General features: G+C 44.3%; 1 protein-coding gene across 1 annotated transcript in view; it reads left to right on the top strand.

Moving 5' to 3' along the window:
* si:dkeyp-14d3.1 (transmembrane protein 132C) overlaps positions 1-24,381 on the top strand; it is a 231,085-nt gene that overhangs the window by 176,370 nt on the left and 30,334 nt on the right. The window contains exon 5 of the mRNA XM_035735887.1: positions 473-616. Within this exon, the coding sequence (XP_035591780.1) occupies positions 473-616 (144 nt within the window). The remainder of the gene's footprint in view (positions 1-472; positions 617-24,381) is intronic.

Genomic DNA, 24,381 nt, shown 5'->3' with positions numbered 1-24,381 from the left:
CACTATAAAGCTGTCCACTCAGTAATAGTACTGATTCTAGAGATGTTCACTATAAAGCTGTCCACTCAGTAATGGAGCTGATTCTAGAGCTGTCCACTCAGTAATAGTGCTGATTCTAGAGTTGTCCACCCAGTAGCAGTGCTGATTCTAGAGATGTTCACTATAAAGCTGTCCACCCAGTAATGGTGTTGATTCTAGAGCTGTCCACTCAGTAATAGTGCTGATTCTAGAGTTGTCCACCCAGTAGCAGTGCTGATTCTAGAGCTGTCCACTCAGTAATAATGCTGATTCGAGCACTGTCCACTCAGTAATGGTGCTTATTCTAGAACTGTCCACTCAGTAATGGTGCTGATTCTGGAGCTGTCCACTCAGTAATGGTGCTGATTATAGAGCTGTTTTTCTCCATGGTGAGTAAATGTACTAATATTACCCTGTGTATGACTGTTGCTGGTCTTCTCTCTCTTTCTCTCAGGACACGGAGATCCTGAATACGGCAGTGCTGACAGGGAAGACTGTGGCTGTCCCAGTTAAGGTGGTGACCATCGGAGCGGACGGCATGGTCACTGACGTCTCAGAGGCAGTGGACTGTCATTCCACAGATGAAGATGTGGTCAAGGTCAGTCATTAGAGGCTAATCAGACATAAATGATTAGATTTGTAGACAAAACAACTTTTTATCATAATTTTTTTTTTTTATCCAATGAAAAATATATTGTAGGTTTAAATATGGTTTTCCTATGGTCGGAAAAAATGTGTTTGCACGAGGCTCATGCAATTGCTGTTTATTTACATGTTGGTATTATTTGAGTGTGCAGATGTCTTAATTGAATTCCAGTGACCATTGTCCAGTGACCCGTGTTTAGTGGTTGGATGGTGACTGATTGAGATGGAGTTTCCAGTGAGATGGGTTTAAGCCATTTCATGGAAGGTGGAGCGTAATGAAGAATGGCCAAGTGCACTCAGTTGCATGGCCATTTATTGTTGTATTGACTGCTGGCACAGTCCAAGCCTGACTCATTGCCAGTTGCAAAAAGGGATAAAACTCAAGTACATTTTGAAACATTGATTTGTGTTGAATTTTGTCAGAATTCTTTTCAATCTTCTGGTGATGAAAATACTTTGGATATTGACTTCTGTAGTGTCTTTTTGTCTAAGTGTCCTGCCAGTGTTCATCTATAGTTTAATTATAATCTCAATGGCTATATACAGGCTGTATTGTGTCTTGGGATCAAAGCTTGACTTGGACTGAAATAGGTGCAGGAGCTCCACAATTCTTTTGAGCTGATATTCTATAAGAGGAACAGGAGCTCAAGCAGTAGAACATTTGAGGTGCCGGTCGTGAGCTCCGGTGAGCTCCAGCCCAAGTCGAGCACTGCCACTCAGGTTAGTCACTGACAGGTGACAAATGCCGGTCGCAGGCACACATAATTGTCTAAGTTGCACAGCAGTAAAGAGAGAACAATAAGGCATATCCTGTAGGTGTGCCTGATTATGAAACGACTAAGACACTGGGAATCATTTATTTGAACCAAATAGGATTGAATGAGAGTACATCTGTGTTGATTGACAATATACAGGCATTTGTACATTCTACATAACCGCTTGTGTTAAATCAATAAACAAATCCGGAACAGATAAGAAGATTCTATTTTTAGAGTATCTATTTTCAGATTTAAGCCTAAAGACAGGATAAACAAACACTCAGCGAAAGAAGGCATTTGAAATGGAAACATCAATGACAGGTCGCTTGAGTTTTCTTTTCTTTTTCGTGCCGCTCTCAAACCGAGGCTACACCGCACAAAACACAACACCAAACCCCAAACAGTACAGTGGGATTCAGGCAGAGCCTCCACATCAATGGCTCACTTCTGTTCTCGGAGAAATCCCCCCTCTGACTCGTGACAATGACTGGTAAATTATCCATGGATTGGCTAACTCTCCAACTGGAGTACAGAGACTTCAATCTCTGCAGTCTGTTTCCCATCCTAACTGGCTGAGCTATCTATAGACAGGCCCATTATGTGCCAAAGACTCCGCCAATTGATGTCTGTTTCACTCTCTTTGAACATGTCATGACGATGAACTCAGCCAAGGAGACAAAAACCTGGGCCATCCTAATTACAGGTAGCTACTCTGTCTACACTAATGAGCTATAGTGAGGAAGGAACTTTGGCCTCGTTTTTGCGCTCAACATCTTAAAGATGATTTTCTTAAAGTGTGTTTAGGAGGACACTTTTTCTGTAGCCTACTCTACCACATTAGCATGATGTTATACTGTATATTGAGAACTGATGTCCCTCCACGCCAGAATGAGTTTCAGAGGAAAGGGAGCAACCTCAGATAAAGAGGTTGCTGACAGAGGATGTTAGTGCCTTGAGTAGGAATAACTATGTTTATTCTTGCATAAACCAGTTTGGTGAAGAAGACCTAGATTGTATCAGTTCATTTCTAATCATAGCCGTGGCTCATCAGTGTAAACATGACTAATTCATGTCATTTGGGCCTGGGGAATTAAAGGCAGTTTTAAGTATGTTTATGATTACACTGCATGTTTTTAAAAATATACTTCATCTGACATGCTTCTCCCTTAACCCCACACTAGAGAATAATGATACTTAAACAAATCTGTGTTGGCAGAATTTAGGCTCTGTCATAGTTTTTTTTTGTGCATGCATATATAGTCAATCATTTTTGTAGGTGAAATAGGACAGATGATACCAAATGCAGCAAATGTGCCAGGATGTGTAGAGTGCGATATGTGAGATGCCCATACTCTCCCCTGGTCCCAGATTAGTCTGATATCCCACTCTGTGTTGTGTTTGTCAGTTCGCAGAGGTTATTAGCCCCTGAAGTCGGGAGGTGAGTCACCCTCTCCAGGAGAGGTTAGGCAGTCCCACGCGTAGGGCTGTGGCGGTCACAACATTTCGTCAGCCAGTGATTGTCAAGCAAATAAGTGTCGGTCTCACGGTAATTGACTGTTAATTAACAGAAACACATTTAGAATCTCCTGGCTTCCACACATAGCCTACAATCCACTGATACAGACCTTTTGGAACATATACGTTCTAAAAAGTCTAATAAATCAATGTAATATAGCCTACACCTTCAAAATAAATCTATTATTGATTTAAGACAGGTCTAAAGAAGCATGATATTAAGAAAATGTAGTCTATTTCAGAAGAACAGAATACCATACTCTTGTCCTTATGTTAGGTCCTGATCTGGCAATGATAAATTGCTGTGGCTAGACTAGTTCATTTAGCAGACAAGATTTGCTTGGAATTCCATGGCATTGTTTTACATTATTTTATAGTATGAATAATACAATTGAACAAGCTGAATAAAATACAAATATTTTCTCCAAACGATTTGAGGGAGTGCGCACATGCGGCTATTCTGTGTTGAGCAGTTAACAAAGATATAGGAACTCCTATGTTTAATTTAAAGTTATTCATGCAACTTTAGTTGTTCTACAATCGTTGGGTTATATGTTTTGATTTTAATACATTTTAAGGCTAATGATGATTTTTTTTAAAGCACTTGATAATGTCTCAAATTTCACGGCGGCATCCCCTTTGTGGCCATAATGCACCCTAAAAAAATACATGCCTTTTGAAGCCAGTGGCCATTGTGCCCTTGGCCCGGAGTGTAACGGCTTTCATCGTCGGATGAGGAAGAGTTGTCGGACCAAAGCGTAGCGTGGTAAGTGTTCACATTTCTTTATTGCACTGAACACTGAATTAACAAAAACAACAAAGGGAAAAAACCCGAAACAGTCCTGCAAGGTGAAAAACACTAAACAGAAATTAACTACCCACAAAAACCCAGTGGGAAAAGGCTACCTAAGTATGGTTCTAAATCAGAGACAACGATAGACAGCTGCCTCTGATTGAGAACCACACCCGGCCAAACAACAAAGACATAGAAAAAATAGAAAATGAACATAGAATGCCCACCCTAGTCACATGGGCATGACACGGAGTGCTGCGTTGTGCCCTTCTCCCCGAGTGCTGCACGCTCCTAAGCACCTCGCACTCACATGACTCTCCATCACGTGATCAGGTCTTCCTCACAAGCTACAAGTGAAGACAGACACATTGGGGACGCAACTGCGCACGTCCTTATCCAATTCTGATGTGCATATTGAAGATATTGGAAGAACAGTCCACACTTACTTTTCGCTAGCCAACAAGATGAGTAGGCCTAATGAACATCAAAAGCACTAGCCTATGTTAATCTACTTTCCCCATAGTACAAAAGTCGACCTATTCTATATTGTGTGAGAAATACATATAATAAGTGACCGCAAATTAAATTATGCATGTAATGCTTTTATTATAAAGTTATTATAAATTATCTTCCCCAAATTAGAAGCTCACTCGCTGCTAATGTATGCCAGATAGGTTTAAACCCCTTGTAAAGCAGATTAATGTGCTTAATTTTAAGAAGTTATTTGGCCACTTTAGTTGTTATACAAACCCTATCCAAACATATAGTCCACTATGGGCTAGGCTACAGGAGGTGTGCGACTATGAATAGAAAAAGTCACAAAAAAGGACGTTTCTTATGCTGGGCATCATTGACAAGTGATAATATATAATTGTAATGAATTTCCTCCTCTTCTTCCGAAGAGGAGAGGCGAAACGGATCAGAGGACCAATACGCGGCGTGGTAATTTTCCATGGTACTTTTTAATACGTTAAGGTACACATGAACAAACTAACAAAAACAAGAAATGTGAAAACTCAAAACAGTCCTATCTGGTGCACACACAGAGACAGGAACAATCACCCACAAACACACAGTGAAACCCAGGCCACCTAAGTATGATTCTCAATCAGAGACAACTAATGACACCTGCCTCTGATTGAGAACCATACTAGGCCGAAACATAGAAATAACCAAAACATAGAAAAACAAACATAGACTGCCCACCCAACTCACGCCCTGACCATACTAACTAAATACAAAACACAGGAAATAAAGGTCAGAACGTGACAGTACCCCCAAAGGTGCGGACTCCGGCCGCAAAACCTTGACCTATAGGGGAGGGTCTGGGTGGGCGTCTGTCCGCGGTGGCGGTTCTGGCGCGGGACGCGGACCCCACTTCACCATTGTCTTAGTCCGCTTTATTGTCCGCCTCCGTGGCTTTCTCACCATGGCAACCCCTCTCAATGACCCCACTGGACAGAGGGGCAGCTCGGGACAGAGGGGCAGAAGCTCTGGACAGAGGGGCAGGGGCTCTGGCGCCTCTGGGCTGAGGGGCTCTGGCGCCTCTGGGCTGAGGGGCTCTGGCGCCTCTGGGCTGAGGGGCTCTGGCGCCTCTGGGCTGAGGGGCTCCGGCAGCGGCGCCGGACAGGCGGGACGCTCCGGCAGCGGCGCCGGACAGGCGGGAGGCTCCGGCAGCGGCGCCGGACAGGCGGGAGGCTCCGGCAGCGGCGCCGGACAGGCGGGACGCTCCGGCAGCGGCGCCGGACAGGCGGGACGCTCCGGCAGTGGCGCCGGACAGGCGGGACGCTCCGGCAGCGGCGCCGGACAGGCGGGAGGCTCCGGCAGTGGCGCCGGACAGGCGGGAGCACCTGCAGGGAGGAGACAGAGAGACAGCCTGGTGCGTGGAGCTGCCACAGGAGGCAGCGGCGCCGGACAGGCGGGACGCTCCGGCAGTGACGCGCCGGACAGGCGGGACGCAGTGGCGCCGGACAGGCGGGACCGGCAGCGGCGCCGGACAGGCGGGAGGCTCCAGTGGCAGTGGAGCCGGAGCGGCGCCGGAGGCGGGACGCTCCGGCAGCGGAGCCGCCGGGACGCCCGGCAGGCGGGCGGGAGGCTCCGGCAGCGGCGCCGGACAGGTGGGACGCTCCGGCAGCGGCGCCGGACAGGCGGGAGCACCTGCAGGGAGGAGACTGAGAGACAGCCTGGTGCGTGGGGCTGCCACAGGAACCACCAGGCTGGGGAGACCTTCAGGAGGCTTGGTGTTAGGAGGAGCCTGAAAGACCGGGCTGTGAGGGAGCACTGGAGCTCTGGTGCGCAACCTGGCACCACTTCCCCAGGCTGGACAACTACTCTAGCCCGGACCCTCCAGAGTGCAGGCACAGGTTGAACCGGGCTGTGGGTAAGCACGGGAGATCTAGTGCTTACTACACGCACCTCTCCCCTAGGCTCCACTCCCACAGTTGCCCGGTACGAGCGGAGCGCAGGCAGAGGACGCACTGCACCCTCCCAGCGCCCCGGAGACACAGCACGCAGAGCCGGCGCAGGATAACCTGGACCAAGACTGCGTACCGGCGACCAGACCCGCTGAGCAGGCACCATACGCCCTGGCTCAATGCCCACACTCGCATGGCACTCTCGGGGGGCTGCCCTATAGCGCACCGGGCTATGTGTAATGCGCTGCTTATCATGAACACGAGGAGTGAGCTCAGGTCTGCTACCTGGCTTAGTACCACACCTCGTGTGCCCCCCCCCCAAAGAAATTTTGGGGCTGCCTCTCGTACCTGTCGCACTGCCGTGCTGGCTCCTCATATTGCCGCCGCTCAGCTTTCGCTGCCTCCAGCTCTGCTTTGGGGCTGCGATTTTCCCCAGCCCGTGCCCAGGGTCCCTCTCCGTTCAGTATCTCCTCCCATGTCCAGGAGTCCTGTGATGGTGGCCTCTGTTGTTGATGCTGCTGCTGCTGTCGTCGCTGTCCTTTACCACGCCGCTTGGTCCGATTTTGGTGGGTGATTCTGTAATGAATTTCTTCCGAAGAGGAGAGGCGAAACGGATCAGAGGACCAATACGCGGCGTGGTAATTTTCCATGGTACTTTTTAATACGTTAAGGTACACATGAACAAACTAACAAAACAAAAAATGTGAAAACTCAAAACAGTCCTATCTGGTGCACACACAGAGACAGGAACAATCACCCACAAACACACAGTGAAACCCAGGCCACCTAAGTATGATTCTCAATCAGAGACAACTAATGACACCTGCCTCTGATTGAGAACCATACTAGGCCGAAACATAGAAATAACCAAAACATAGAAAAACAAACATAGACTGCCCACCCAACTCACGCCCTGACCATACTAACTAAATACAAAACACAGGAAATAAAGGTCAGAACGTGACAATAATTCACAAGTGATAGGCTAATATTGTCACCCATCAGACTTTTCTTGATTTAATATTGTCTTTACATACTAAATAATATATGTGTGAAATTTATTTTGATTTAGAATGGACAATTATCATGCACTTGTCTCAAAACAGGGGCAGCGGGAAAAATACATGTCATCTATGCACTTAAATAGAGAATGGAGGACACTTTCCCCATGGTTCATTTTCATTCCAGCCAGTTAGACCATACTCATGTTGTAAAGATAAATAATGTGCTTAATATTAGGAAAGTTGAGAAATAAATATAGTACGCCTAGCCTATAGAGGGCTAATGGGATCCTCCACTTTTTAGTAGAGGCCATCACTGTTTTCTCGCGCAATTGCATAGACTATAGAAATGTTGCGTAACATGAGCTCATGGGCTTTCATGAAGTGTTTGATTCGATTTTTGAACATATTTGCATTGATGTCAGATTGATTAGAGCAACAAAGAGTGCTGAGTTCCAGGCATTTAGCAAGTTTGGTAGGCTACTAATGACTGTCAGCAGCATCAGAGCTTGGAGAAGCCTAATTACCGTGACGAAGCAGTCACGTGGAGTTTGACTGACTTCATGACTCGTGACCGCTGGTGTGGCGATAATACGGTCACCGCAACAGCACCAGCCACACGTTCTGCTCTAACTCTTGACTAATTTAGACTCTGTGCATTACAGTGCCTTCATCATTGATTTTGGGGTTATGTGTGTCCCAGGGCCCTCTCAGCCAGCCTCTGACATCACTGATTGATGATAGTGGTGGGAGACTGATTGTTCACATTCAATCGCTGTAGCCGCTCTGCTAGACCTAGCGTGAATAAAAACCTCCCATGTAACCTTAAATTAAGAGCAAAAACCTAGCTTTTGTTTTCATACATTTGTACAATATATGGCCAATTTTGACCTTGCAGCTGGCCCATCTAGTGAAAATTGCTCAGCTCTGCACCCGGGACAAGATTCAACCCAATAGACGTCAACCTGCAGAATTCAAGTTTTTCCCCCTAGGCATCAGTACGGTGCTGATGTACAAGTAAGTGGCATGTCTGATCAACCTGGTCTCAGAGCAAAACACGTTATATTTGACTAAAGTCTGTGCCACTCCATTTAGTATGATATTTTCCTTTACCTTAGGATGCATTACATTGGTATACCAATGTAATAGGGCCGTACAATACAATATGAGTAGGACGTATAGTATCCCACATCTTAATCGCACCAGTTTGCTTTGACCCGTTTAGTATGATATATTACGTTCGACTGCTTTTGTATGACCAACCACCCTCCTTTCGTCTCTGCCTTAAGTGACCTACTGTCATACCAAACGTAACATATTATACTCATTTGAGTATCCTGGATTTACGTAGGCCAATGTAATGTTACCTGACGTAAATGGAGTTTCACGGATTTTAGTGCATTATAATGTGTTTTGCTCTGAGACCAGGCTGGGCTGATGTGAGCCGTGTGCGGTGGGTTGCTTAATTGGTTCTGTCAAGCCAACTCTATATTCATCACCTAGGCCTGCACACCTTCATGCTCTCAAATCCCATCCCTCATATCTGCCACTGATTGTATCTGTTGGGCGAGTCGTTAATTTCCTGGGCTTGATCTCGAGACAGCCTTAATGTCCTCTGTAAGTATTCTCCCGTTAGCTGCCTAATGTGTCTGATTAATGTGCCTCTTGATCCTCCTGGACGTTTATGATACCTTGAGGGATGAGTTTGACAGAGACTGTATGACTCACAGTGATGTGGTCGCTCCACTCCAGTCCTCTATACAATACCAGCCTACCCCAGTCAGGCTACTGAGGAGGAAGGTGAGTGTGTATGTTAAAGTATTGATTGTGAGTTAAGCTGGCCGATAATGTGCCACTGGGGGCCAGTGTTAGCCCATCAGTGTAATGTGTTAGGATGGCTGGACGTCATCTGCCATGTCCTCCATAATTGTTTCTGCTCAGATTATTGTGAGTGGATTAGAGAAGTGCCAGCAGACAGTTCATTTGGCTGTCAGGTGCCATAGTGTTGTATGTTAATCAACCCAAGCACTCAGACATGCTGTCAGACCATGTTGCTTTCCTCCACACTCAGTCCTGACAGATGTAGGTGTAATATAATATCTTCGACAGTGATTATCTTCACGGCCACAGCACTGCTGTGAATCAAAAACAGTGTTGCATTGTGGTGGTGGCCACACCTGAGCACTTTGGAGCTGTGACCATGTTTGGTGAAAAACATGGATAGATGGTACTTGAAGAGATGTTGCTGAGTTCCATTTTGTTTACCAGTAATGGCACTACCATATATCATCAATGATCACTGTTAAGTCATTTTGGGTATTTCCAATCTGAATGTGATGGGCTGTGCCGACCGTAGTTCAAACTCTAGGAAAAGTGGCTTTTAAATTTTTTTGTCAAAGATAGGGTTGCAAAGGGGGGTATATACTGAAGCTTGCAGATCTTCGAGGATCTTTCAAGGATTTTATGTAGTCTATCACAAGATGTCTAGTGACCCTTTAAAACATTATCCTGAATATAAAACAACAACTTAGTTAATACCACTGATGTGTAATACTGTATGTGGGTTTCAGCATGAAATATCCTTTATACATTTTTAAAAACTTGTATTTATTTATTTATTTAGTATGTTTTGTCGTCAAACTGGTGGCAGTTGTGAAAAAAAGTTAATAGTTGGAAGAGTTGCAGAGTTAATTGAAAATAATGACATTGTTGATTAGATGCTTTTTTTAATTAACGAGGCTATTTTCTCTTGAATCATATGGTCTATCTATTAAAACTCATGGACAACATTGACACAAATATAATAAATGAATACTGTATATGAATACATTTTTTAAAAGTTATTCAAGTATAAATTTCCAAAGTTACAATAGATTGCCATATGTTTTCTGTTACTGAAGATTCTGTTAACTCTATAGACAGAAAGAGAGAAGAGGGAGCAAACAATAGAGCCTGATATCACTCTGGCAGCTAGCCTTGCGGCTAAGAGCCCTGGTGTAACGCTCGTCAAAATGGGTAGACCAAGGCGCAGCATGATTTGAGTTCATCATTCATTTATTAGAATGAGAACCAGCAACCAAAATAATAAAGAGAAACAAACAAATGAACGTACAGCCTTGTAGGGCTCAAAAGCAACAATATAAAAACAAGATACCACAAACAACAGGTGGGAAAAGGCTACCTAAATATGATCCCCAATCAGAGACAACGATAGACAGCTGCCTCTGATTGGGAACCATACCAGGCCAACATAGAAATACAAAAACTAGACTACACATAGAAATAATAAACTAGAACACCCCCCAGTCACACCCTGACCTACTACACCATAGAAAATAAAAGCTTTCTATGGTCAGGACGTGACACCTGGGCCAGTAAATGAAAGGTTACTGGATCAAATCCTGAGCCTACTAGGTGAAAAATCTGTTGATGTGCTCTTGAGCAAGGCACTTAACCTTAATAACTCCTGTAAGTCGCTCTGGATAAGAGCGTCTACTAAAACAGAAATGTTAACCCTTGAGTAAATTTCCGTGGCCCTGCTGAAATATATTTAGCGTAATATAAAAATCTGTCTTTTTAAAGTGGCAATATGTAACTTTTTGGGGACTCGACCAAATTCACATAGAAATGTGAGTTATAAATCTATCATTCTACTTGAAAGCAAGTGCATGTGCACTATTTCTATGCTTCCTGTTCTTACATTTTGTTTTTGTGTCTTTTACTTTTGGTTTTGTACACCAGCTTCAAACAGCTGAAACAACTATATTTTTAGTTATGGGTAAACTACAGTATTCAGACCCCTTCACTTTTCCCACATTTTGTTATGTTACAGCCTTACTCTAAACTTGATTAAATAGTTTTTTTTCTTAATCAATCTACACTCAATACTTCATAATTGCTAGATTATACATTTCTTTAAATGGAAATATCACATTTACAGAAGCATTCAGATGCTTTACTCAGTACTTTGTTGAAGCACCTTTGTCAGCGATAACAGCATCGAGTCTTACATTTACATTTAGGTATGACACTTCTTGGGAGTTTCTCACATTCTTCTATGCAGATCCTTTCAAGCTCTGTCAGATTGGATGGGGACCATTGATGCACAACTATTTTCTGGTCTCTCCAGAGATGTTCCTGAGCGCTCTGGGTTCAAGTCTGGATCTTTCTTGCTGGGCCGCTTCAAGGACATTCAGAGACTTGTCCCAATCTTGTTTTCATCAGACCAGAGAATCTTGTTTCACTCCTGCGTTGTCTTGGCTGTGTGCTTAGGGACGTTGTCCTAGAGCTCTGGAAGGTTCCTTGGAAGGTGAGCCTTCACCACCATGCTTCACTATAGTGGTCCTAGGTCATCCAGACGTGATGCTTGGCACTTAGGCCAAATAGTTCAATCTTGTTTTCCCAGTCAGTCAGAGATGATTGTCCTTCTGGAAGGTTCTCCCATTCCACAGAGGATCTCGCTCAGTTTGGCCGGGAGGCCAGCTCTAGGAAGAGTGCTGCAGAAATGTTTTGGTACCCTTCCCCAGATCTGTATCTCAACACAATTATGTCTAGGAGCTCGATGGACAATTCCTTCAACCTCAGGGCTTGGGTTTTGCTCTGACATGCACTGTCAACTGTGAAACTGTAATGGGTGTCGTCGCCGGAAGAGGCCGAGGTCGAACATCGAACAGCTTCGATGTGCAAACTACCTGCACACAAACAAAGAACAAGATCCCACACAGAAGGAGGGAAAGGACTGCCTAAGTATGATCCCCAATCAGAGACAACGAAAGACAGCTGCCTCTGGGAACCACACTCAGCCAGAAACAAAGAAATACAAAACCTAAAAATAAAGAACATAGAATGCCCACCCAAATCACACCCTGACCAAACCAAAATAGAGACATAAAAAGGCTCACTAAGGTCAGGGCGTGACTGAAACCTTATATATATACAGGTGTGTGCCTTTCCAAATCATGTCCAATCAATTGAATTTGCAACTGGTGGACTTCAAGTTCTAGAAACATCTCAAGGATGATAAATGGAAACAGGATGCACTTGAGTTTCATTTTGAGTAATAGAAAAGGTTCTGAATACCTATGTACAGTTGAAGTCGGAAGTTTACATACACTAAGGTTGAAGTAATTAAAACTCGTTTTTCAACCACTCCACAAATGTCTTGTAAACATACTACAGTTTTGACAAGTCGGTTAGGACATCTACTTTGTGCATGACACAAGTAATTGTTCCAACAAAGATCATTTGTAAAAATCCCAATAACTTCACAGATTTCATTATCTCCAGGTGTAGGCAAGACCATAAGCAAATAGGTAAACTGGGATATGACTAAATAGTTAAACAGGGTGATTTTTCCACAAATAGAAAGGTATTTATCTTTCCGTGGCAGCAAGATCTTGTCTATTTCTTCCATATTTCTATAAAAATATATTGGAGTGAGAATTTATTTATTTCGGGATATGTATACCTCATATATCCACATCACCATCAGACCATTGTATTGGTAAAGTAAGCGTAGTATTTTTTTAGGGTTACTATACAAGATTTAAACCCATTTCATAAGAGATTCTCCAAAATTGAAATGTTCCAGGCATTTATATTTAAACCCAAGTGGTACTTTATCGAAATAGTTTTTTAAATTCATATTTTTAATGTGATTTAGGTTCTTTTTTGCCATTTTTTTCTCCCTAATTTCGTGGTATCCGTAGGTACAGTTTTGTCTCATTGCTGCAACTCCTGGGAGAGGCGAAGGCCGAGAGCCGTGCGTTCTCCGAAACACAACTCAGCCAAGCCACACTGCTTCTTGACACAATGCCCACTTAACCTGGAAGCCAGCTTGCACCAATGTGTCGGAGGAAACATTGTACACCTGGCGACCGTGTCAGCATGCACTGCGCCCGGCACGCCACAGGAGTCGCTAGCGCGGGGGGGACAAGGACATCCCAAACCCTCCCCTAACCCGGACGACACTGGGCCAATTGTGCACCGCCCTATGGGTCTCCCGGTCGCGGCCAGCTGCAACAGAGCCTAGACTCGAACCCAGAATCTCTAGTGGCACAGACCACTGCACCACTCGGGTGGCCCCAAAAGCCTTTTCAAAGTCCGGTATGAATAGCAGACCTGGTTTCCCAGATTTTTCATAGTGTTCTATTGTTTCCAGTACTTACTTTATATTATCTCCAATGTATCGTCCATGTAAAAAAAAACTGTCCGATTAGAATGAATAATATCCGACAATACCTTTTTAATTCGATGCGCTATACTTTTTGCTAGACAACACTGAAGTGTAATGGGCCTCCAATTTTTTTAAATGGACTGGATCTTTATATTTCCCACTTGTATCCTGTTTCAGTAATAATTAAATCAGACCTTCTTGTTGAGTGTCTACCATTATCTTGTGATAATCTATCATTAACATAGGAGTGCTTAAAACATGCTCCATGGTTAAACCTTACAAAACTTGCAGGATTCGTTTGAGGGCTGCCTGAACGTGTTTCTTACGAGGGCCCATAATAGCTATTGGAAAAAAGTATTTCAAACCAGTTTATGCATGTGCTAGTCAACGCATAGCTATGAGACTTTTATGTTAGCTAGCTAGTGTTCACGCAGTGAGCTAATAGCCTTGCTATAGCTAGCACCGCGTTAGCCAAAGAAAATGTGGGAATAGCATTGCTTCTTTGGTCCTGAGAGTCTCTATTGACAATGGCATGCTGGAAATTCCATTGTAGGTGGAAGAGCATCATTGAGCCAACAGCTCAAGAGCGAGGGGGTTTGAGTGTATAGCGCATGCCTGACCTGGAAAATTGCCCGCTAACCCAGTAGTGCCTGCTGCGAATTAGACTTGACAGGTGTGAGCTAGCTTAATAGATGCCTCGCCGCTAATGAAGTGAGCACTGTGTATAAACGCTATAACGTGGAGCTAATGTAGTTGTTAGCTAGCAAGCAACTAGCTTGTGGGCTAAAGGCATGCTAAAGCTTTTTTCGCCCTCCAGGTTCCCTCGGAGAGTTCATCAATGAGCTTGATGCCTTGATAAGCTCCTTTCCTGAGGACGGCTCACCTCTCACAGTTCTGGGCGACTTTAACCTCCCCACGTCTACCTTTGACTCATTCCTCTCTGCCTCCTTCTTTCCACTCCTCTCCTCTTTTGACCTCACCCTCTCACCTTCCCCCCCTACTCACAAGGCAGGCAATACGCTCGACCTCATCTTTACTAGATGCTGTTCTTCCACTAACCTCATTGCAACTCCCCTCCAAGTCTCCGACCACTACCTTGTATCCTTTTCCCTCTCGCTCTCATCCAACACTTCCCACACTGCCCCTACTCGGATGGTATCGCGCCGTCCCAACCTTCGCTCTCTCTCCCCCGCTACTCTCTCCTCTTCCATCCTATCATCTCTTCCCTCTGCTCAAACCTTCTCCAACCTATCTCCTGATTCTGCCTCCTCAACCCTTCTCTCCTCCCTTTCTGCATCCTTTGACTCTCTATGTCCCCTATCCTCCAGGCCGGCTCGGTCCTCCCCTCCCGCTCCGTGGCTCGACGACTCATTGCGAGCTCACAGAACAGGGCTCCGGGCAGCCGAGCGGAAATGGAGGAAAACTCGCCTCCCTGCGGACCTGGCATCCTTTCACTCCCTCCTCTCTACATTTTCCTCCTCTGTCTCTGCTGCTAAAGCCACTTTCTACCACTCTAAATTCCAAGCATCTGCCTCTAACCCTAGGAAGCTCTTTGCCACCTTCTCCTCCCTCCTGAATCCTCCTCCCCCCCTCCTCCCTCTCTGCAGATGACTTCGTCAACCATTTTGAAAAGAAGGTCGACGACATCCGATCCTCGTTTGCTAAGTCAAACGACACCGCTGGTTCTGCTCACACTGCCCTACCCTGTGCTCTGACCTCTTTCTCCCCTCTCTCTCCAGATGAAATCTCGCGTCTTGCGACGGCCGGCCGCCCAACAACCTGCCCGCTTGACCCTATCCCCTCCTCTCTTCTCCAGACCATTTCCGGAGACCTTCTCCCTTACCTCACCTCGCTCATCAACTCATCCCTGACCGCTGGCTACGTCCCTTCCGTCTTCAAGAGAGCGAGAGTTGCACCCCTTCTGAAAAAACCTACACTCGATCCCTCCGATGTCAACAACTACGGACCAGTATCCCTTCTTTCTTTTCTCTCCAAAACTCTTGAACGTGCCGTCCTTGGCCAGCTCTACCGCTATCTCTCTCAGAATGACCTTCTTGATCCAAATCAGTCAGGTTTCAAGACTAGTCATTCAACTGAGACTGCTCTTCTCTGCATCACGGAGGCGCTCCGCACTGCTAAAGCTAACTCTCTCTCCTCTGCTCTCATCCTTCTAGACCTATCGGCTGCCTTCGATACTGTGAACCATCAGATCCTCCTCTCCACCCTCTCCGAGTTGGGTATCTCCGGCGCGGCCCACGCTTGGATTGCGTCCTACCTGACAGGTCGCTCCTACCAGGTGGCGTGGCGAGAATCTGTCTCCTCACCACGCGCTCTCACCACTGGTGTCCCCCAGGGCTCTGTTCTAGGCCCTCTCCTATTCTCGCTATACACCAAGTCACTTGGCTCTGTCATAACCTCACATGGTCTCTCCTATCATTGCTATGCAGACGACACACAATTAATCTTCTCCTTTCCCCCTTCTGATGACCAGGTGGCGAATCGCATCTCTGCATGTCTGGCAGACATATCAGTGTGGATGACGGATCACCACCTCAAGCTGAACCTCGGCAAGACGGAGCTGCTCTTCCTCCCGGGGAAGGACTGCCCGTTCCATGATCTCGCCATCACGGTTGACAACTCCATTGTGTCCTCCTCCCAGAGCGCTAAGAACCTTGGCGTGATCCTGGACAACACCCTGTCGTTCTCAACTAACATCAAGGCGGTGGCCCGTTCCTGTAGGTTCATGCTCTACAACATCCGCAGAGTACGACCCTGCCTCACACAGGAAGCGGCGCAGGTCCTAATCCAGGCACTTGTCATCTCCCGTCTGGATTACTGCAACTCGCTGTTGGCTGGGCTCCCTGCCTGTGCCATTAAACCCCTACAACTCATCCAGAACGCTGCAGCCCGTCTGGTGTTCAACCTTCCCAAGTTCTCTCACGTCACCCCGCTCCTCCGCTCTCTCCACTGGCTTCCAGTTGAAGCTCGCATCCGCTACAAGGCCATGGTGCTTGCCTACGGAGCTGTGAGGGGAACGGCACCTCAGTACCTCCAGGCTCTGATCAGGCCCTACACCCAAACAAGGGCACTGCGTTCATCCACCTCTGGCCTGCTCGCCTCCCTACCACTGAGGAAGTACAGTTCCCGCTCAGCCCAGTCAAAACTGTTCGCTGCTCTGGCCCCCCAATGGTGGAACAAACTCCCTCACGACGCCAGGACAGCGGAGTCAATCACCACCTTCCGGAGACACCTGAAACCCCACCTCTTTAAGGAATACCTAGGATAGGATAAGTAATCCTTCTCACCCCCCCCCCCTAAAAGATTTAGATGCACTATTGTAAAGTGGCTGTTCCACTGGATGTCATACGGTGAATGCACCAATTTGTAAGTCGCTCTGGATAATTGCATCTGCTAAATGACTTAAATGTAAATGTAAAGCTAGCACAGTGTTAGCTAAAGAGAACCGCATGAATATCATTACTTCTTCGGTTCTGTGAGTCTCTATTGATCATAGAACAATGAGGTATAACTGGTCTGTTTAGCAAACGAAACAAGTGAATGTTAGATGTACTAAACGAAAGAGCAAGCTGGCAATTCCATCGTAGGTGGAAGAGCCAGTAGCAGCTGGCTTCCCAGCATCATCGAGTCGGGGAGCTAGTATAGTTGTTAGCTAGCTAGCAACCAGCTTGTGGGCTAAAGGCATGCTAAAGCGGGCACAGTGCTAGCTGAAGGGAACCACATGGGTACTGATCTTCGGATGAAATATCTCATACGACTGTCAAGCAGAGAGGCTAAACTGGTCAGTTACAAATGAGTGAATGTAGGTTGTCCTAAATGAGAGAAGGGCCTCGGGTAAAGCTAGCTAGCTTTCGCCACGTGTTAGCTATTTAGCACAGTGCTAGCCAGAGAAAGTTTGTGCTTTCTTAGTCTCTCGGCGAACAAAGTGTTTCTCTCGACCTTCCAACTGTGACGATAGGACAGTCAGTCTAGTCAACACGATCCAAGGAGCTGTGGGTTGCACTAAAGGAGGAGAGCTGGCAATTCTACCTTTTGGCCAGGTACAAAAGCAAATTTGGTGGTATAGCTGGCCTTTCAGCGAGCTGGCCGAGTTAGCTAGCCAGGTCTCCGCAGCTAGCCATGTGATGCTAGCTGCTACAGGAGAATTAGGGAGTAGAAATAGCAGAAGAGCTAATTCTACACACAAACTTTCCTTTCGTTAGTTGTTCAACAGAAAAAGACAAGCGCTGAGGTTCTACGGTCGGCAGCGTTAACCTTGTGGTTCACCTGAGAACAGTTGATCAGGAAGACAGGGATCAAGTCGTGCTGAGGAGAGTTTTAGGAATGTAGTGATCTTCGCAAGGAAGAGAGAAAGAATAACCAGAGGGCAGGATGAGATGCGCCTTATTAAAAGGGAGGGGCTCACCTCAATCGCCACTCGAATTGTCTGTCTCCAACAGACGTTGTGTGATTGGTTCTTATAATAGTGAATCCGCCTATCAGTGAATCCCAGTGTGAGACATCGAAACAAGTATTTGAAAGAGAACCAGTGGAAAGAAATCCATTTGGGAATTGAAGTCTAAAGCAGTCATTGATATCAGAGGATGAAGAGAGCTCTGATGCTTGACTGTAGCCCTTGGGCTACCCTACACAGTGTACTCCAGACCTTCTTATAGAGACTCATGTCAGGGAGAGAGAAAATAAGTAATAAGGGCTAAGAAACCAGAAAGCCTTGTTCTTTTGTTTGGTGAAAGTGAGGGACATGAGCAACAACAGGACAGATGGAAAGTTCTACTTGAGCAGCTGGGAGTCTGGAGTTCTTAACAGTAGCATAGCTTAATCATGACGGGCCCAAGTGCCCCAAAAAAATGACGGGCCTTATCACCACACATATTTCCCTTAGAATGTAAATACTTTTGTTGGTAAGGCTGTGTGTTAATATTACTAAGTATTGTAACAACAGAGCAGAACAAAATCTAAGGGCACATTTGAAGCTGTTACCAGAGAAGCCGCAATATAGCCAATACATTCAGCACCATGGACGGCGGTCAGAAATGAACCCATATAAGTCGATCAGCACCACGGAAAGCACAAAGCGGTAAAAAAACATCCTACTTTATCTGCAAATAATAGGCAATAGCCTATATTATAAAACATAAATATATAGATCAATGTCTTGACAAAATCACAGAAACACAGCTAATGACCAGCTACAGCTATGCTCGCCGAAGTTATGCACAGCGTCAAAACTGACATACCAGTATTTCAGATGACCTGCCTCCCACAGAGGCCTATATCAAAAACACCAGCAAATCCATCAAGTGGAGCATTCAAACAGATTGCTTAAATGGCAGCATGCCTTTTAACAGTATATGATGCGTATGTGCTTACTATTATGTTATAGCCTAGTTAAACGTATAGGCTATGATGACAATGAAATGGCTCAGCGGCCGTGCACCAGAACATGGTTTCCAAAGACAAATCGAGCATAGTCGTAGATTGACAAGCAATGTAAATTAATCTCAATAAATCTTGATTTATATAGGCTGTCTGAGTAGCCTGCCCTGTAAAAATATAAGCTTACTCACTCATTTGATTGGAATTTGACGGGCCTTGCACTCTGCGAAGTCGTTGACTATGGCATTCAAATCCATGGTCCTGGCCCTGGTGTTTTCAATGAACAGAATGGCCAACCCAGTCTCTCCTGTCCCATGCTGCTCCTCAGGTATGATTTAATTATTTTCAGTTTGGAAAAGGAGCGCTCGGGACTGGCTACCGTTACTGAGTCATAAAAAGGAGCATTGTTTTAACTACTTCCCCAATTGTAGCAGTGACTGAATTTTAATCCACAATGAGCATCTTGGCCATGTCACTCAGTGTAGTGTGCTTTGCTATTTCCTTCTTAAAACATGCCCTGAAAGAGAGTAATTGGCTAGGGAAGCTTGTCGATGGCTGGTGCTCTCATAGAGCGCATCATCATCTGCGTTGGCCAGGGTAGTGGGATGGATGGAGTCAAACAGACTCTGTTGCCCGCAGGCTTTTAAATTTGTTTGACAGCTGGTGGATAACGATGTAAAGGTGTGTATTGAAGTGAAAACACAATCTTGGTGAGGGCCTTTATTACGTCCACATATCTGTATCTCAGGGCGGCAGAGGACTCATATCTAGATGACCAGCGGGTGGGACACAGTCGTTTTAATTACATTTTCTTTTCTGATGCAAAATCAAATATACCACTCAACATTGACCATCTCTTTCTGCTATGCCCGAAGAAGTTGTATAACAGTTCAACAATATCATAAAACTGTTTAATTTCTGGCACATTTTTGACAGAGTCGTATAGAGCCAGGTTAACATTGTGCGCTGCGCAATGCACATAAACAGGAAGCGTCTCTTTTTCGGATATTCTGGCCTGCACACCTGAATAGACCCCGTTCAGGTTAGGAGCTCCATCATACCCCTGCACACGACATTTTGAAATATCCAGCCCATTATCTTCTATGCTGCACAGGACTTTATGTTGAAGCTCAGCTGCTGATGTGTCAGCAGTCTCCAGAAATCCCCAAAACGACTCTGTGATGGTCAGATCTGTGGCGACATTATTTGTCATTATTTATCACTCTCACATAGCAATAAACTTGGATGAACTGGTCTACTTTGGATACATCCTGTCAGGGATTTCCTCTTCTTCCGAAGAGGAGAGGCGAAAAGGATCAGAGGACCAATATGCGGCGTGGTAAGTGTCCATGGTTCTTTTAATACGTAAATGTACACATGAACACTACAAAACAATAAACATGGAAAACCTAAACAGTCCTAACTGGTGCAAAGACAGAGACAGGAACAATCACCCACAAACACACAATGAAACCCAGGCTACCTAAGTATGATTCTCAATCAGAGACAACTAATGACACCTGCCTCTGATTGAGAACCATACTAGGCCGAAACATAGAAATAGCCCAAAACATAGAAAAACAAACATAGACTGCCCACCCAACTCACACCCTGACCATACTAAATAATGACAAAACAAAGGAAATAAAGGTCAGAACGTGACACATCCAGTGTGGCGTCCATAATACTGTAACGGTTCTCTTTAGGTGAAGTAGAGTCAGACCAAAATGCGGCGTGGCTATTGCGATCCATGTTTAATAAAACAAAGTAAACACGAATCAAAAACAATAAACGTACCACGAAAACCGAAACAGCCTAATACTGGTGCAAAGTAACACAGCGACAGTACCAAGGACATCAAGACACTCAGGACAATCACCCACAATACAACCAAAGAATATGGCTGCCTAAATATGGTTCCCAATCAGAGACAACGATAAACACCTGCCTCTGATTGAGAACCACTTCAGACAGCCATAGACTCTCCTAGAACACCCCACTAAGCTACAATCCCACTAAGCTACACACCACATACAAAAACCCATGTCACACCCTGGCCTGACCAAATACATGAAGAAAAACACAAAATACTTTGACCAGGGCGTGACAAATACTAGGAAAAAATGGGGCTCCCTGAATGTCAATGACATTCTTTACATGAAGTTGCGTGAAAAAGGAATGGTGTGGTGAAATAATTTTCTGTCATGGACAAAGGAACTCAAAAGGTGTGATGATATTAATTAAGAAAAATCTCGATTTGAATGTGCAAATAGTTAGGAATGATTCGCAAGGTAGGTGGATCTTTTTTAATATGAATGTGGACGAAAAAGAGATTTGGCTCATTAATCTATATGGTCCATATCAGGATGATCCATACTTCTTCGAAACTATGTATACCAATTTATTGAACTTACAGACAACAAATGATCAAATCATTATGGTAGGAGACTATAACACAGTGTTAATAAGTACCTCAATGGACCGTAAAGGAAATCACTCTACAAACTATCATCAGTGTGCCCTTAAGGAAATAACAAATATTATGGACACATTCGAAATAGTGAATATTTGGAGACTAAAAAACCCAGATCTAGTGAGATATACATAGAGGAGACTTAATCAAGCTAGTCGTCATGACAACTTTCTTCTCTCTTTCTCTCTTTCATCAAAGCTTTAAAAAGTTTTAATAGGAGACAGAATGCGATCAGATCATCATCTACAGTGGCTTGTAAAAGTATTCACCCCCTTGGCATTTTTCCTATTTTGTTGCCTTACAACCTGTAATTAAAATATATTTTGGGGGGGTGGGGGGTTGTATCATTTGATTTACACAACATGCCTAACACTTGGAAGATGCTAAATATGTTTTATTGTGAAACAAACAAGAAATAAGACAAAAAAACATAAAACTTGAGCGTGCATTACTATTCAACCCCAAAATAATTACTTTGTAGAGCTACTTTTTACAGTGAATACAGCTGCAAGTCTCTTGGAGTATGTCTCTATAAGCTTGGCACATCTAGCCACTGGGATTGTTTCCCATTCTTCAAGGCAAAACTGATCCAGCTCCTTCAAGTTGGATGGGTTCCGTTGGTGTATAACAATCTTTAAGTCATACCACAGATTCTCAATTGGATTGAGGTCTAGCCTTTGACTAGGCCATTCAAAGACATTTAAAAGTTTCCCTTAAACCACTCGAGTGTTGCTTTAGCCGTATGATTAGGGTCATTGTCCTGCTGGAAGGTGAACCTCCATCCTAGTCTCAAATTTCTGGAAGACTGAAACAGGTTTCCCTCAAGAATTTCCCTCTATTTTGCGCCATACATAATTCCTTCAATTCTGACCAGTTTCCCAGTCCCTGCCGATGAAAAACATCCCCAGAGCATGATGCTGCCACAACCATCCTTCACTGTGGGGATGGTGTTCTCGGGGTGATGAGGATGTTGGGTAGGCGCCAGATTAGCATTTTCCTTGATGGCCAAAAAGCTAAATTTTTGTCTCATCTGACCAGAGTACCTTCTTCCATATGTTTGCGGAGTCTCGCATCTGGCCTTTTGATGACCACCAAACGTGTTTGCTTATTTTTTTCTTGAAGCAATGTCTTTTTTCTGTCCACTCTTCCGTAAAGCCCAGCTCTCTGGAGTGTATGGTTTAAATGGGTCCTATGGACAGATACTCCAATCTCCGCTGTGGAGCTTTGCAGCTCCTTCAGGGTTATCTTTGGTCTCTTTGTTGCCTCTCTGATTAATGCCCTCCTTGCCTGGTCCGTGAGTTTTGGTGGGCGGCCCTCTCTTGGCAGGTTTTTTGTGGTGCCATATTCTTTCCATTTTTTAATAATGGATTTAATGGTGCTCCGTGGGATGTTCAAAGTTTCAGATATTTTTTATGGCCCAACCCTGATCTGTACTTCTCCACAACTGTTTGGAGAGCTCCTTGGACTTCATGCTGCTGCTTGCTTGGTGGAGCCCCTTGCTTAGTGGTGTTGCAGACTTTGGGGCCTTCAGAACAGGTGTATATATACTGAGATCATGTGACAGATCATGTGACTCGTAGATTACACACAGGTGGACTTTATTTAACTAATTGTGTGACTTCTGAAGGTAATTGGTTGCACCAGATCTTATTTAGGGGCTTCATAGCAAACGGGGTGAGTACATATGCACGCACCACTTTTCCGTTTAAATAAACATTTTAAAAATTAAGTAATTTTTTTATTTCACTTCACCAACTTGGGCTATATTGTGTTTGTCCATTACATGAAATCCAAAATAAAAATCCATTTAAATTACAGATTGTAATGCAACAAAATAGGAAAAATGCCAAGGGGGATAAATACTTTTGCCAGGCACTGTAATTGGCCTTCACATAACTTTCCACGTGAACAGGGATAATGGACATTTAATCAAAGTTTACTGGAGGACAATGCATTTTTAACTAAGACAAAATCATTTATAACTGAATATTTCCAGTATAGTATAGGAACAGCAAACAACAATCAGTTGTGTATTGCACAAATCTGGCCCTTATGGAAGAGTGGCAAGAAGAAAGCCATTTCTTAAAGATATCCATAAAAAGTGTCGTTTAAAGTTTGCCACAAGCCACCTGGGAGACACACCAAACATGTGGAAGAAGTTGCTCTGGTCAGATGAAACCAAAATTGAGGAGGAATGGGAAAAAATGTCAGTCTCTCGATGTGCAAAACTGATAGAGACATATCCCAAGCGACTTACAGCTGTAATCGCAGCAAAAGGTGGCGCTACAATGTATTAACTTAAGGGGGCTGAATAATTTTGCACGCCCAATTTTTCAGTTTTTGATTTGTTAAAAAAGTTTGAAATATCCAATAAATGTCGTTCCACTTCATGATTGTGTCCCACTTGTTGTTGATTCTTCACAAAAAAATACAGTTTTATATCTTTATGTTTGAAGCCTGAAATGTGGCAAAAGGTCGCAAAGTTCAAGGGGGCCGAATACTTTCGCAAGGCACTGTATATCAAGCCTTTTTTTTATATACTCAAAGCTCCATTGTTTGATTGTTTTAATAACTACTCCTATAGAAATGGTAGTCTGTCAGGTACTCAGCAGGAAGGTCTGATTTTACTATTATTAAAACAAACCCAGATGGCAAACATAAAGAGCCCCTTACACTTCAATGTTGTGATGCAAAATTACTAGCGAAATGCATAGCAGTCATAATTAAAAGGGTTTTACCAGGTATTGTTCATCCTGATCAGACAGGTTTTTTACATGAACGATACATTGGAGATATACGATACGACTTCTAGAAATTATAGAACATCGTGAAACATCTAAGAAGCCAAGCCTGGTTTTTAAAGCAGATTTGATAAAGTAAGACTGGATTTTATTTATAAATGCCTGGATTTTTATCAATTTCGGCAATTCTCTTATAAAATGTGTAAAAGTAATGTATAGCAACCCCAGGTGTAAAATAGTAAATAATGGCTACTTCGCAGAGTTTTGAATTGTGAAGAGGAGTTAAACAAGGGTGTCCGCTGTCACCATATCTATTCGTGGCCATCGAAATGCTAGCTATTAAAATCAGATCCAATAACAACATTAGAGGATTAGAAATCCAAGGCTTAAAAACAAAGGCTCTGGCAAAGGCGTCCATGTATGCTGATGACTCAAGTTTTATATTAATTCTGCA

Source organism: Oncorhynchus keta, chromosome 25, assembly GCF_023373465.1.
Source record: "Oncorhynchus keta strain PuntledgeMale-10-30-2019 chromosome 25, Oket_V2, whole genome shotgun sequence".
Taxonomy (NCBI): Eukaryota; Metazoa; Chordata; class Actinopteri; order Salmoniformes; family Salmonidae; genus Oncorhynchus; species Oncorhynchus keta.
The sequence above is the reverse complement of the archived record's forward strand: the minus strand, read 5'-3'. Positions and strand labels throughout refer to the sequence as shown.